This window comes from Sciurus carolinensis, chromosome 7 (assembly GCF_902686445.1).
Source record: "Sciurus carolinensis chromosome 7, mSciCar1.2, whole genome shotgun sequence".
Classification (NCBI taxonomy): domain Eukaryota; kingdom Metazoa; phylum Chordata; class Mammalia; order Rodentia; family Sciuridae; genus Sciurus; species Sciurus carolinensis.
In genome coordinates this window covers 78,432,728-78,448,783 of record NC_062219.1, presented here as the reverse complement: position 1 = coordinate 78,448,783, position 16,056 = coordinate 78,432,728, and the positions used below count along the sequence as shown (strand labels likewise).

General features: G+C 38.2%; 1 protein-coding gene across 4 annotated transcripts in view; it reads right to left on the bottom strand.

Annotated features, from left to right (window-relative positions):
- The window catches only part of Ube3d (ubiquitin protein ligase E3D), a 170,051-nt gene extending 155,252 nt beyond the window's left edge, over positions 1-14,799 (bottom strand). For 2 of the 4 annotated variants that reach the window (XM_047557048.1, XM_047557050.1), the window contains exons 1-3: positions 14,628-14,799; positions 6,649-6,845; positions 3,343-3,433 (exon numbers count right to left, since the gene is read on the bottom strand). In XM_047557048.1, coding sequence (XP_047413004.1) covers positions 3,343-3,433; positions 6,649-6,845; positions 14,628-14,704 — 365 coding nt within the window. In that variant the 5' untranslated portion in view covers positions 14,705-14,799. Of the gene's footprint in view, positions 1-3,342; positions 3,434-6,648; positions 6,846-10,203; positions 10,307-14,627 lie in introns of those variants that run through there. The other 2 variants (XM_047557049.1, XM_047557051.1) reach the window with 2 other exon arrangements.
- Between the last annotated feature and the right edge of the window lie 1,257 nt (positions 14,800-16,056).

Here is a 16,056-nt window from a genome sequence, read left to right as displayed (position 1 = left end):
ACCTCTATGCAGAGCCTAGAGGAAGCACAAACACAGCCTTTCTTTGTACAGTCACAGGGCTTGCTGCCTAAAAGTGAGATGTAAGCAAAGACTTGAATCACTTACTAAGGATTTTCTGTGCAGCACAAGAGGCACACGCAGGCCAGACACAGAGGTGGTATGAAAAGGCTTTCAAGTAAGCCTTACTTAAATGAAGTGAGAGCAAAGTCTACTGTCTATCCTCTCAGAGAGGGAAAAAAAGAAAGGTGATTCATTTCTCTGATACATACGGACTATATGAATGAGAGTCCTGAAACAAAACAGTTTGAAACACTGAACTAGAAAATTTGCTAGTGTGCTAATAAGAACAAATCAGAAAACAGGGTAGGAGTCTATAAAACCAATTGAAAAAAAACTTGCCAGAGATCTACTACTGTGTATGTTACATTCCTTAACTCTCCTGACAAGTTTGGGAAATGGGCTTTATTAGCAAATACTAAGGTGATACCAATAAGGAAGGCCTCCTGGTTCCTAAGTGGTAAGGCTGGAGTTCAAACCCAGGTCCCATCCTCCTATTCCTCCTCTAGGCTCATGGTCTCCCAGCAGTCAGGGCTAGGGAGAGTGAATGCTGTCCCTCATTGTTAGCTTCCACACCCTTCTAATTCTCAACTCCATGATCGTAGACAGGAATGAAAAACACAGAAAATATAGTTCCTGATAGGAAAAGCAGGCACTGTAGGTGAGAATCTCCAAAACCCTCCTCCTTTTCCAGTAAAGCACAAATATTAGCCGATAATGAACTAACAATATCCCTTAAGTGGCACCAGGAAACACTGTCATGCTGAATTTAACTTATTCATCAAAGTTAACTGTAATTTCCAGGTCACCTCATGATTGTATAGAAGTTAGGGTTTCAGAAACTTCATCTGAGAATTAAACCAAAGTCTGAAATGGACTAAAGAGGGCAATATTTGAGGCTGAACAACAATGTAAACTGGGATCTCTTGAAATTTTCAGGATAAAGTGGGCCTGTCACCAAGCACACACTTTGTGGCGATTTCAGCCCTTAGGTAATCTGAGCAAAAATGCTCTTCTCTCCTCTGTAGATATGAAGCTACCTCATTTCTCACTCAAGATAATCATTCTGAGGATGCACCATTTATAACTTCCCCTAAACACAGGAGTAACTTTGTCCTTCTCATCTACCTGGGATGCTGCCAGGAATCCGGAAGCAAGGAAAAAAAGCTGGCGGAAGGCCAAAATAAACACACTGAGGTTTATTCAATTCAACCTAGCAAAAATTTATTGAGAGCAAACTATTCACCAGGCACCACGCCTGATGCCAAGGATGATGATGATGATAAAAATAATTATCACAGTAGCAAACACACACTGAATGCTTACAATGTGCCAGACATTGCTATAAACATTTGATTCTCCCAACAACCCTATGAGGTAAGGCCTATTGTTATCCACATTTTCTCAATAAGGAATTTGAGGCATAGAGTGGTTAAGTAACTTGTCCAAGGTCATACAGCTACTAAATGGCAGACGCAACTCAGTCTGACTTCTCAGTCTGTACTGCTAACCATTAGCCTACACTGTACTGTCAATAGTGGGAATGAAGGATACAGAAATCAAAAAGACTCTCCCTGCCTGATCCCAAAGCCTACAGTTTAATTGTGAAGATGGGCAAATAAACTGTAAGAGAACATCTAAAGCAAGCCAGGGTTCAGGGAAGACTCCTAGTAGAAGAGGCCTGTCAGCTGAATTCTGAAGTACAATTAGGGGCTAACCAGGGGGTGACAGGGTATTGGTACATCCAGAAGAGGGAGTAGCTTCCACAAGGTGCCAGGGTGAAGAAAAGCATTAAGAAACTGGGACAGCACGCTGATCTCCAAAACTGTGCACAGAATTTGAGCAAAACACAGTGGTGTTTTCTTGGGAAAGAGGGTGAAAGAGGGCAGAAGTGAGGAGGAGAGGTACCCAGAGGTGAATTCATAAAGGAAGTAATGTGGCATTCTAAAGATGTAAGGAATTTATCCTGAAACAAACAGGGGAGTGTGGTGGGGTCTGCACAGGGGAGACAGCTGCATTTTAGAATAACCACTCAATCATGTAACAACAGATCAGAAAAGGACAAAAGTAGAGGAAAGCTAAGCAGATGAGAAGCTGGCAACAGGGGTGACTAGGTGAGGAGACAGTGGCCCTGACTAAGACGGTGGGGTGGAGGAAAGTGGACTAAGGTTCCCAAGGAAATAGCCACTGTAGCTGATGACTATGGGGGAAGAAGGAGGACCCCAACACAACACCACCATGTTTCTACCTTGAGGACACAGGTAGAGGTTGGCATTACTGAGACTAGGGCACTGAAAGAGGAGCAGGTTTCAGATATGCAGGATCCATTCACTCATAAGTCTCAGACACTTGACTCAGGAAACTTGTCAAAGAATTCCAGGTTATTATCTTTTTAATAGTAATAAGGTTTTCCTTTGGGCTGGGGTTGTAGCTCAGTGGTAGAGTGCTTACCTAGCATGCATGATATACTGGGTCATATAAATGTTGCACGGCATAGAAGTAAAATAAAATAAAGGTCCACTGACAACTAAAAAAATATTTTTAAAAAATTAAGATTTTCATTTGTCTTTCCAGTCCATAAGTAATTAGAAACTGAAAGTTCAAGGGGAAGGGTTTCTGCACAGGAAATAACAAGGCTGATGGGAGGAAGACAGGAGACAAAAATAACAGTAATAATTTTAAAAGTCGACCTGGGAATGCAAAGGAAAAAGCAAAAGAGCCCTTCCCTTCTCAGTAGGGTAATCACAGCACATCACAAGGAGAACGGGTTACAAGATTAACCTAATCACTGAGAAAAGGTTAATTTGTGCTCTGTATGCTGTTTTAATAAGCAAAAGAAATAGGAAATGGATTTTAGAAAGGCTCTGAAAGAAATCATCACTCAGATCAAAAGTCTTGCTTTACAAGCTTCGCCGAGGTAGAAAATTCACTTCACGTGGAAACCCTCACCCACCACTGTGATGGATTAAACAGATGAGAGAGATCCCGTATCACTTCAGAAGAGAGGAGATTCAGGGACCTGCCCCAGCTCCTCCACCAAGACCAGCCATCCTGCCTCAGCCAGTATCCTATGGGTCCCCTTTATCTCCCTGAAAAGAACCCACTATTCTGTGATTTCTGGCAAGGTCTTTGGTTGATTTTGTTCAAAATGACATTGTGCTGGCTCTCATTTTAAGACCATACACTGCTCCCTTGGTAACTGACTTCAAAATTCTAATAGGGAAAGGAAAAAAAAAAAAAATATTCCCAGGCACAGAATTAATCAGTATTAATTGCATTCCTTACCTGTCCCTTATTATAACTTCACCGCAGGATTGGCAATAAAATGTGCAACATTCTTGGGCTTGTAAGCTTTGATTAAACATTGAAACCAGTTCTAAAGAAAATCAACGAAATAGCAGGTCTTAGAGATTTGGAACAAATATATTAGCATACTTAAAGGGTTTACTAGTCACAATAAATTACCATCAATACACACTGTGATCTACGCAGAAGTACACATTTAATTAGTATTAAATGAGTCACATGACTCAACCAGAAGCAAACACTGCAAAGTGTTTTCAAAAACAACAGATTTGCCAAGAGTTTCACAGCTAGGCTTTGCTCTAGATTACCCATATTAACACACTGATGAGTTACTGGTCTCATCCTATGAATACATGCACTAGGGGTGAATAAAGATGGCCTGCTTCCTTCACCTCTACCCAACTTCCAAATATTCCCTATGTTCAGCTTCCCTCTGCTGTTTTTAGGTAGTTTGTCATCGGTGTGATTACTAGCCACAGAGCTCCTAAAATGTAAGTTTAATCTGGTTTTAACAAGGTTTATATCCACACTGGCACATTACCAGTATGTACAAACAAAATGGGTCTTGAAATTGGTCTTTATGGGGCAGGTCCCTGGGAAAATGATGGTTCCAAAGAAAAGTCCAATCTTCCAAGACCAAAATTCAATTTCTAATGAAAGCTGTTAGAAAATGTTGAAAGTAGTGGGGAAAATGTGTATTTCCCACAATATGAGAAATAGCAGAAGGCAGCATGCTCCCTTAGTTTCTGTTATTCCATTTGTGGAAAATAATTTTTTTCATTTTAAAAAAATCTAAAATATTTGTTATAAAAACCTAATTGAAGAAATGAGGTCAAAGCCATTAGAAGCGAGCAAGTTGAATTTGGTTTCTGTTCTTTGTATATATTTTAAGCATTAAAAAAAAAAACAGTGCTATTAAATTTAAATGTTGGCAATTAAGAATTCTGTAGTTTTATTTGTAAGGGTACACAAATTCCTATAACACTAAGGTGAAGTAAATAGTATTATTAAGATGATAAAAAGGATGCCTAGGTAAGACATACAAAATGTTCTTTCCAGAACCAATAAACAAATTTTCAAGGAAACACTACCCTCTGCTGGTCACTGCGTCAGGCTTAAAAGCCAGAACTTTCTGATACAGAGGAATCCTGGGACAGCAATGCAGCTGGGGCTGAACCGAACTAGTGCTATCACAGATCCCTGGTAGTCAGTTCCATTCCTGGGTCACAAATCTACCTATGTTACACTCAAAATAGTGTTATCAGTATGCTATCCATCATGGTTGTCCCAAATATGATGCTATTATGAAAAGTGCATTTTTTAAAATCCCTGAAACAACCAAACACTAACAATTTCAAGTTACTTCCTACAGTACAATTTGATTCAAGTTCATATTGCCAAGCATCTATCTACCTGATATTTACTCATTCAGCAAATATTTATTTCCTACCTCTGATGCAGAAAGCACTAAAGCAATTAAGTGCCCAAGAATCTACTTTATCCTTTCATGTACCATGCAACAGGTCTTTGAAAGTTTTTCTTTTCCTATACCTGAGTAAAATGTTTTGCAAGTGTAAAGGAATAGGAAACCAGTGAACACAAACAATATACTAACCAACACACGGCGATCATTATCCTAGTTAAGCTTAGCCAGTGTTCACTGATTTACTGTTTAAAAAAAAATAATTTCAGTTTTGCTATTTGTATGTTCACACTACAGTTAAGCTTAGCCAGTGTTCACTGATTTACTGTTTAAAAAAAAATAATTTCAGTTTTGCTATTTGTATGTTCACAGTTACAGAATATTGGTGGGCAACAACTCAGTTCTATGTCCCTGCAAATCTCTGTTCTTCCTTCCCTAAAAACCACAATCTTAGAAAACACTGTGGCTTTCATGCCTGTCTTTCCCCAGCTTAGACTCCACACAAAATTCCTGCTATGGTTACTGTTGCTAAAGAAGGGGATGACATCAAAGATACAGACTCCCACAGCCTCTTCCCTGAAACGACACTTCCTCTGTCCATTGTTAAGTATACTCAGGGAGTTTGTTAGTCTAGTTGTCCATCTTGGTACCTCATCATCCTTTCCAGGATTACTTCAACTGCCATTCTCAGTGTTTATCCTATGCCACATAAGCTCCATGACATCTCTCTTCACTGCCCCTGGTTCCTAACACCAACTCTTTATAATCCAAACTTGTTATTCACTAAGCCAGAACTTTTGTTACTCTTAGGCAAAAAAGGAGTGAAACTCTCTCTACTGTTTCCCCTTTTCACATCATTTTAATCCTCCAAAGCATATTACTTAGACTTTAAGAAATGTAATAAACCAATTATTTTTTTAATAAGTAATCATGAGATCTTACAAAAAGAAAATTTTCTATACCCTTACTGAATCAAAATGTAATTTGAATTTGTATACAATTACAAAATACTGTGTTTATAACAGTCACAGTGATAAAATCAAAATCAAATTATGCATCACAGTCAACTTCAGGGCCTTTTCATGTGCTATTCTATTTGGAACAGTCTCTATATGGATGGGATAATTTCCATCATTCAGTTCTCTGGTCAAACATCACCTACTTGGAGTGGCCTTCCCTGACTTTCTACCCTCCCCTGACTTCCTACCCTCTGCTAATTCTGTCACCCCCTATCCCATTATTTGCTTTACTTTACCTGTAACGTTTTTCTCACTATGAATAAATTATTTGTTCAGTATCTATTCCCACCCATTAACATGTAAATTCCATGAGAGCAGAGACCTTCCTTAGCTTGTTCATTATTATGTCCCCAACACTTAAATCAACCCATTTCACAGAGTATGAGTTAAGTTGTTGAACGAATGAATTTCCATGCAATGCTTTAAGATCAACCAGATCTTGCACAATTACCATCTGATTTAACTTTCACATCTTCACATCCCATTTGTGAGCCAGGTAATTTTGCAATTGAAGGAAAAAAACAGGGGCTCTAGGGGAAAAGTCAGTACCTTCCACTTGATTTTGCTGTGAACACAGAAGTGTTAAAAAAAAAAAAAAGTCTATTTTTAGAAAACAAAACAAAACAGTAAAAAGAAAGAAATGAAGCCCAGAAAGGTTAAGTGACATGTCAATTGCACACAGCTAGTAAAAAGCAGTGCTGAAACATCCCAGATCTTCTCAGCCCTAGCTTTTCCAGGGACTGAGGAGGAGCCTTCACCTGGGAAAAGTTTAACTTAAAGAACAAATATCTTTAATTACTAGCAAAAATGCAAATGAAGAACAACAGTGGTAAACCAACTCACTTGTGCTGAATTCTGCCTGCGCCTGCAATCTCAGGTGCAGTCCATCTCCAGCGACATACTGCAGCCCTCGGCAGGAGGAAGGTACAAGCCTGACCTCTGCTGGGAGCTGGACCTCTGTGCAGCCTGCAGGGGTTTTCATCTGGAGCGAGGACGGCATTATGGAAACATCCATGGGCATACCTCCTTCTTTTGGCTCTCTGGTAATTAAAAATAAAACCCAAACAAATTATTTCTCTTTGATGAAACCATACAATTAGAAAAACAAAAATGGCTAAAGATCTCTCTGTTCCTTTCCGCTAGACACCCTAAAGTCAAGTCACTGCCTCAGGAAAAAGCAGTAAACAGATCCTAAAGGAAACCAAGCTACATTAGAGTTTGATCGGGTCAGACAGTACCCTTCACTGTCATTCATGGTCAAAGTCTCACATTTCTTATACTTGCAGAGACCAGCTTTAAAATTGCATTATATCTTATAGTAAATCAAAGCAATATATTATTAACTGACATACAGGGTTTTGATAGGTAAACAGGATTAAGTGAAACAAAAGATACATGAGAAAAACTTTGTCCCATTTTAAGAATGCAAAGAATGAATGCAAAAAATAGTGATATATGAATACCAGGTGGGAAAGACTAACTTAATTTATGTCAAACACAAATTACTGTACTCAGTGTAGGCAACAAAAATGCAGTCCCTGTCTAACAGGAATGAAAAGCATAGAAGGGGATGAAGACATACACAGAAGTAATTGTAGTTAACAAAGGAAAGTGATGGTGGCATATACAGAAATGTGCTGTATGAAGTTGAAATGTGCTCAGCTGAAATGTGTAACAGAGGTGCAAAGAACCAAGGTTATTTCTTAATTTATTTATTTTTTTGGTTCTGGGGATTAAACACAGAGCCTTGCTCATGCTAAGCACCTACTCTGCCATTGAGCTACATCTCCAACCCCCCATGGCTCCCTCTTAAGTGCAGAAGGCAAGCTATCCACCTAATGTCATATTCCACCTGTTTGAGTGTCACCTAAGTACAGAGGGCAGACCATGTGTTCAGGTGTAAATCTTGGTTAGGCTTCTTCATTTGTCTTACAAAGTCTTAAGGTTACTTTATGGCTAGTACCTTTTCAGAGTATATGGATCTGCACTTCATTGAGAATACAGAATATTAAGAATCTGACGTTTTTTTTTTTTTTAAACAGGTAAGACAGTCTTAAATTCTTGAGTTAAAAGTCTAATGTAAGGAAATTATATTTAAGAAATAATTGACCCTCAAAGGCAGGGATCAGAAAACATTCTATAAATGATCAGACAGTAAATATCTTAGGCTATGTGGGTCATACATGGACTCTGTTACATAGTCTGTATTCTTTTTTAAACAACCCTTAAAACAATGTAAAACCCACTCTTAGCTCACAGCTTATACCAAATCAGTCCACAGGTTAGAAATGGCCCAAAGGTCATAGCTGCTAGCCACTACTCTAAAGATACACCATGTCAATTTTGCTACCTCAGTGATTTTCAAACTAAACTGTTGTTGGCATTTGCAGGAGCCTCCAGTGAGACCTCCAGGTGCACAAGTCTGCATCACCACTCCACCTCTGGCCTGCTATTCTTCCCCCTTATGAAAACTGAATTACATGAAGCTGAGCAAGGTAGGCATCAATGCAAAGATAAGCAAAGCACAGTAGCCTGGCATGGATGTGAGAAGCCAAGCAGGGTAAGGAGAGAATCCACCAGAAGGAACCTTAGGTGGGGATGTCGAACCCCAAGACAGGTAAGGAAGATATCTGGGCTGGAGATGGAAGGGGAGTGCAGCATGGGGTTTCAGAGCCTCTCCTGGCTCAGGTTGCTTTAAGGAAAAACAGTCCTGCCTCACTATGCATGGGGAATTGATTCCAGGACCCCCAACAAATACAAAGATCCTCTGATGCTCAAGTCCCTTGTAAAAATGATGTAGTATCTGCATATGACCTACACACATCCTCCCACATATTTAAAACCATCTCTAGATTAAAGTACCCAACACAAAGTAAGTGCTATGTAAATAGTTGTTTTACTTTATTGTTTAGGTAATTATGATGGGAAAAATCTGTACATGTTCAGTACAGAAGCAATTGTTTTCTGAATTATTTTTGATTTGAGGATGCTGAACTCACAGATCTGGAGGGCTGGCTATACCACGGACTAAGTGGCCTAAATAAAATAACTCTGGTGTCTCTTCCTCTTCTTATAAGGACATTAATCTTGTCAAAGGGCTCCACCCTCATGACCTCATGGAAACCTAATTACCTCCCAAACTCCACCCCCAATACCATCACTTTGAAGAATTAGAGCTTTAACATATAAATTTTGAGAAGACACAGCATTCAGTCTGTAATAGGGCCCAAGAGGTATCTACAATGAATGGGGAAAGGGAAAGCAGCAAAGATGCCAGCAGAAGACTAGGTTACACAGGGGTACTGACCAGGGAAATAAATACCATGAGAGAAAAAGGACAAGGATTCTTAACGTGGGAAATTAGAATTACAAGGAGAAAAAGGAGTAAAACTAGAATGGATCTCAAGGTAATGGAATAGAGTTGAAAATATCTGTGTGAAACCATGTTTTTTTGCTGTATATAGAGTAATATAATTAAATGTAAATTTACATATGTATATCCATACATAAACATTATATATAAGTTAATGACACCCCAATAGTAGTGAGCATACTTAGAACTCAATTCTAAGGCAATTTTCCACTGAAAGAAAGAAACAAACAAAGACAGAGCATTTCTTTTAAAAAATGACTACGGTCCTGAAGCAGAAAAAGAATGAGATGAGGTTAGAACTGGCAGTACAATAAAGTAAGAGAGAAATCAAAGAATGATAGGGAGAAACATGTCAAAAAGACACAGAATAGCATGTACAATTCCCTGGGTTCAATCCCCCACCACCAAAAACAAACAAAAAATAAAAACCAGAAACCATCTTGAAGAGACTCCCCTGATCACATCTGCTGTAATTCAAAGAAGCAACCCACTGAAAAAAACAGGTGTATTTATTCTTATTGATGTAAATAAATGAGTAAAATTAAAATCTGATGAGGAACAGAGTATCCACACAGTCTTATATCTAGTCAATCAATACTTTTTGATTATGAAAGGAAAAAAAGTAACCTGAGGGGGAGAAGCATGGCAGAGACCACCTTGCTTAGGTGTTGGCATAACCAATAATGGAACAAATAAGAATCATGTTCCATCTGACTTTGATGCAATAAGAACATAGAAATCACTTCTGGGATACACCTGCCAAAGATGCATAACCAGAAACTAACCTTGAGGAAACAGACAAACTCAAATGGAGGGATATTCTATACAACAATTGTGCTATAATTATCAAAAGTGTCAAGATATGAAAGTCAAGGATAATAAATAACTCAGATTGAAACACACTGAATCATGACAAGAAAACACAATACATGATTCTGACCTGGATTCTTTTGCTATTAGACATATTTCATGGAAAACAAGCAAAACATGAATGAGGACCTGAGTATAAAATGGTAGTAACATACTTCCCAGCTTGGCATGGGGACACAAGTCTGAAATCCCAGTAGCTCAGGAGGCTAAGGCAGGAGGTTGCAAGTTCAAGGCCCGTCTCAGCAATTTATCAAGACCTGTCTCAAAATAAAAAGGACTGGGGATGTAGCTCAGGGGTAAAATGACCCTGGGTTCAATCCACAGTACCAATAAATAAATAAAACCATATTTCCCAATTTTGCAGATTGCACAGTGTTTAAGAGAGTACCCTCCTCTAAGATTCTAATTTTTGTGACACTGTCCACACAATCTCTTTATATTTGAGACATTCTTACTATTCTCTTGGATTTTTTCAGGTGTTGCACCTTGCTTAAAACTACCCAATAACTTCACTCAGAGTACAAGCTAAAGTCTTTTCAATGTCTGGTAAGACCCAGTGACAAACTAGACTCAGTTTCTACAAGCCCTAGAGTCCCAGTAGTTAAAATTCCAGAAATTCTGCACATTAGCTGACTCACTTTGGTAGGCTGAAGGTCATTCATGGTGAAAGCATTTACACCACAGGAATCAACAAATGCTGCAAATTAAGATCTTCCTTTACTTTTCCGCTTTGTTCTCCTCCAGAGCAGGTTGTTAAACATTTGCCTGCCCATCAAAGTATCTTTAGGTGCCTTCCTACCCCACCCACGTCTCTCTGAACATCCTTCAACAGTCTCCTACCAGGTATCTCATAGCTCCATGCCTCAGCCCTTTCAGTTCTTTACTCAAAGCTTACTTTCTCATTTGAAATAAAAGATATAAATTTTTTTCTCCATATCTCTTTTTCTGTTACACTTTTTTCAAGTATTTTCTCTACCCAATATTAGTCTATATTTTATTTATTTTGTATATTTTCTGCCCACCGCTCTCCTACTGCCATCATTAAACTAAATGGTAGTAACATACTTGATGAAGTATGATGAAGTATTAAACTGAATGGCATTAACATACTTGATGAAGTAACATAGCTTGATGAAGACCAATATTTTTGTCTTTGCTGTTGCTATTTTTCATGGCTGTATCCCTAGCACTGTGCATATGAGTTTTAGGTACCAGAGTAGGAACTCAATAAATATCCATAGATTATAGAATGCCAAAATGGTTTGACACAGATTTTATTAATATAATTACACAGATGTAAAGATTAAAAGGGGGGAATTACCATCTCAGTATGGACAAAAAGTTGTTAGAGAAAAATGCAATATCTAGTCATGATTAAAACCCCTAGTAAACAACGAGTAGAAAAATATTCAATCTACCAATCAGATTTACCAAAAATCTACTTCACCATACCTAATGATGAAATGGTAGAAGCATTTTTTTAGGATTTGAAATAAGAATATACTCAATCATATCAATATTTACATTAGAAATAATTGTTCTGGAAATTCTAATTAAAATGCAGAGATTGTCAAAGTGGATTTGAAAATACACCCAACTGTTTTGGTTGCTAGTTAAAAAAAATTAAAAACTATATATAAAAACATAGATTAGGGGCTGGGGTTGTAGCTCAGTGGTAGAGCATTTGCCTAGCATGTGTGAGGCACTGGGTTTGATTTTCAGCAAGGCATATTAAATAAATAAAATAAAGTCATTGACAACTAAAAAAATATTAAAAAAAAAAAAAAAGACGTAGAGTAAAAGGGTAGCCAGGTATGGTGGGGCACACCTATAATCCCAGAAATTCAGGAGGCTGAGACAGGAGGATTGTAAGTTTGATGCCAGCCTCAGCAACTTAGTGAGGACCTAAGAAACCTAGTGAGAACCTGTGTCAAAATAAAAAATTAAAAGGGTTGGGTATGTGGCTCAGTAGTTAGGCACTCCTGGGTTCAATCCCTGGTACTAAAAAAAAAAAGTAAAAGTAAAAGGGTAGAAAAATGACATACCATGCAAACAGTATAGTAAACTGATTTCTGAAAAAGGTGCCAAGTTATTTCAATGAGGGAAATAACCATCTACTTGACTAATGATGACGGAACACCATTCCATCATACAGAAGATTCACAAAGAAGAAAATAAACATTGACCCTACCCTACCTCACTGTAAATACCAAAATGAATTCATCATGCCATAGATCAAAACACAAAAGGTAAAACTATAAAACTCCTAGAAAATAAGCCAGGGACAGTGGCACACAAGCTTGGATTCTCAGCTACTTGGGAAGCTAAGACAAGAGGATCACTTGAGCCTGGAATTCAAAGGCAGCCTGGGTAACACAGAATGACCACATACCTAATAATAATAATAATAATAATAATAATAATAATAATAAAACCAAACACTTAAGAAAGAATCTCTACAAATTTAAGGTAGGCAAACTTTTTTTTAAGATATTACAAAATACTATAAAAGCCAGGCAAGCTGGTGTACACATGTAATCCCAGCAACTCTGAATAATGAGGTAGGAGGATTACAAGTTCAAAGGCCAGTCTCAAAAATTTAGTGAGATCCTATCCCAAAATAAAAAATAAAAAAGGACTGTAGCTCAGAGGCAAAGCATCCCTGGGTTCAATACCCAGTACCAAACAAACAAACAAACAAACAAACAAAAAATAAAGTGATAAACTACACTTCATTAAAACTAATTTTTCTGTTTATCAAGATACCACATTAGCTTTGAGCCACTTTCTCTAGCTGGGCAGATTCAATTCTACTTTACTGAAGTGTTACTTTTACTTTCACTTTCAATAAATTTACCCTTTGTTTAAAAAAAAAAAACAAAAAAAGACACCACAGATTGAGCATGCCTAATACAAAAATCCAAAATCTATTAAAATGAAAAAGTTTCAGATATCAGACAATTCTAGATTGCAGACTTTCAGATCAGAGATGCTCAACAGGTAAAGTACATGCAATTATGTAAGAAAACTAGAAGATATTTACAAAAGAAAATATTTGAATTTCCAAAAAGCATATGAAAAGGAGCTCAACATTATTAGTCACATGAGAAATGCAAATTAAAACCATGAGATGCTACTTTATACCCACTAGAAAGACTGACAATACTAAATGCAGGCAAGAATGAGAAGAAAATTGAAGCTCGCTCTCTCTTTCTCCCCCCTCAGGTAAGCGTGTAAACTGGTATAATCACTTTGAAGAACTGTTCCAAAGTTGCACAAAGAAATGCCCACATCTATCCTATGACTCATTTCACTATAAGGTATTGACTCAAGAGAAATGAAAATGTATGTCCATAAAAAGTCATAAGCAATCTTATGGCAGCTGTATTCATAATGAGCACACTTTGGAAAGCAAAACTTCCAGCAATAGGAGAATGCATAAATGATTTGTAGATCACTCATTTGTTGGAAAATTACTCAGCAAGAATAAAGATCTTTCTTGCAGTGCTAGGAACTGAACTCAGAGCCTAGTACTCTACCACTGAGCTATACCCCACTCAGAACTCATGATTTTTGAAAGAAAGGAAAGAAATCCGTAGAGTACTAATAGTCCCATTTTAAAATTGAAGAAATTCATATTAAGTGAGCCTACCCTTACAAGGAAACTAGGATTTGAAGTCAGTTCTCATTCCAAATCCAAAATGTCCACAGCAGATACTTGACAGATTTATGAAAAATCTAGCTGTGGCACTGCATAATAAAAAATTTCAGGATTTTTTTTAAAACAAAAACAAGTCTTTATTGTCCAGTAATATATATTTAAAAGTCCCCATAAAAGGTGCTATTCTTTAACATCTCTTATCCTATATGAAACAGCTGTTACAAGGGAGTAGGCGAGGGCACGACAACCCATTAAAATCGCTGACAATAAGAGAACTTTTTCCCATGAATTTCTTCTTAGTGTACTGAATAATACAAGTTTGCAGGCTTCTCGTTGGAACCTGGAATACGAATAAAAGAATGAGCCCCAATTAAAAGTCTGCAATCCCTTTTAGTCACTCACTAAACATAGGTTTATTGAAAGATTGTGTCCGTTCCTCTGTATAGGGCAGTTTGGGGAAAGAGAAACAAACAAACAAACAAAAACCCAAATTGAAGTTATTTACAAAACAGGAACCCCAACATTGGAATTGGTCTTTATATGGAGGATCCTGAATAAAAGTAGAGAGGCATTTTTTATGGTTTTATAGGAAACACCTGATACTGCCAACGGTGTTTTGCATCACTGTTCCTCAAACTTGAACATGCATTTGAATCCAGGAAATCTTTTTAAAGTCTAAGTTTTGATTCGGCAGATCTGGCGTGGCGCTGAAACCCTGCCCTTCTAAAAGGCTCCCAAAAGATCCGCGGCTGTCAGTCACGGGGAGGGAGAGAGACTTTACTCTGAGAAATCCCGAAGCTCTAACAGCTAGAATGAAGAAACTCAAAGTCCGGTTCTGAGAGAGGCGGAGAATGCGGCTGGACCCGGCGGCAGGAGCGCGACTGGGCGCGCGCCTAGGAGCCAACAGCCCGGTCTTACCCCACGATCAGCAGCGCGCTCTGCAAACGTCTCCGCACCTCCAGGAACACAGGCGTCTTCACTGTACTTGCCTCCATCGCCGGCACCCGGTTGGCCCTGGATAGAGCTGGGGGTTCTCACGAACCCAAGCCACCAGGGCCAGGAGTGTTGCACGTGTGGCTAAAGAGGCGGCGACAACCGAGGCAGCTCAAGCCGCCTGGACAGGATCGCTCGGCGGGCGTCCTCTGTCTGCCCACAGCGCCGCCTGCCGGGCGGAGAGTGCGCCGCTGCGAGGTCGCCGGGCCCCGGGGCAGGAGCACATTTTCAAAACCTGGCTTGGGCTGTGGGCGCTGGGAAAACGGTCGGACAGAGCCAGGTTCCACTTCCTAAAAGCGCCACCTGGTTAGCCTCCCTGGAAAGGATCACAAAACTTCGACGGGTTGGGTGGCGGGAGCACACTCTAACTAGCCTGGGTAGGAAATAGATAATAGAGCGGAGGCGACCTGGCGGTCACTGTCCCCAAGAGGTCCAATTCCCTGCTCCAAACCACTTCACCTTAATCTCCCCGTTATGAAATTGGGTCTTTTGTTAGCCTCTGAGACAACAAAAATGTCAAAGATCGATTTGGCATTGCTTAGTTTAGACACGATAGCTTCAAAATTGAAACAGTTTCAAAATGTAAGGAAGTTTTCTGTTACCTATGTATAAGAGTGTGATTGAAGTCTAGTATTTTGAATTACAGGACTAATCATTCATGTAACCTGGAATAAGTCCAGATACACATTTCCACTATTTTGAAGAAAACTGACTCAGAGAAATCAAAATTTCATTACAAGATAATTTTTGAAAGTTTGATAAAGAATCTTCTATAGTGTACATACTCACAATGGAGAAATGTAAAAATATAAGCTCACAGTAGAATTACAAAAGGACTTCTTTAAAAACAAAGGACACGTATTTAAAAAGAATAAAACAATGACGCTTGTATGAAAAAGAAAATTCTGTTTATTGATGTTTCATTTTATCATTTCAAAGTCATAATTACTACACACCAAACTTGAAGCATAAAAAATTTTTTTAAAAACTCCTTTAGAATTTCTAAAGATACTAACTTAAGACAAATTTTCTATAATCAGTATTTGGAGTTTTAGACTTTACCGTGTTGCTGCAAAAATTCTTGTTCCATCAGAATAATTTAGCAAAAATAAATTAACATAGTAAAACTTAGTAAAAAATAAATTTCTATTAGTTCTTAATTATTTCATCTATTTTATCCATGATAATCGTTTCATCTCCTATTCCATCTTTAACCTCCAAGGTTGTCAAATGCTTAAATATTAACATCGAAATAGGTAACATTCTTAGAACAGCGTGTTTTTTTTAAACAGCATGTTCTTAAAAATTGATGTTTTATTAGTTTAAAAGATTGTTATATTTTATATAGAGAGTC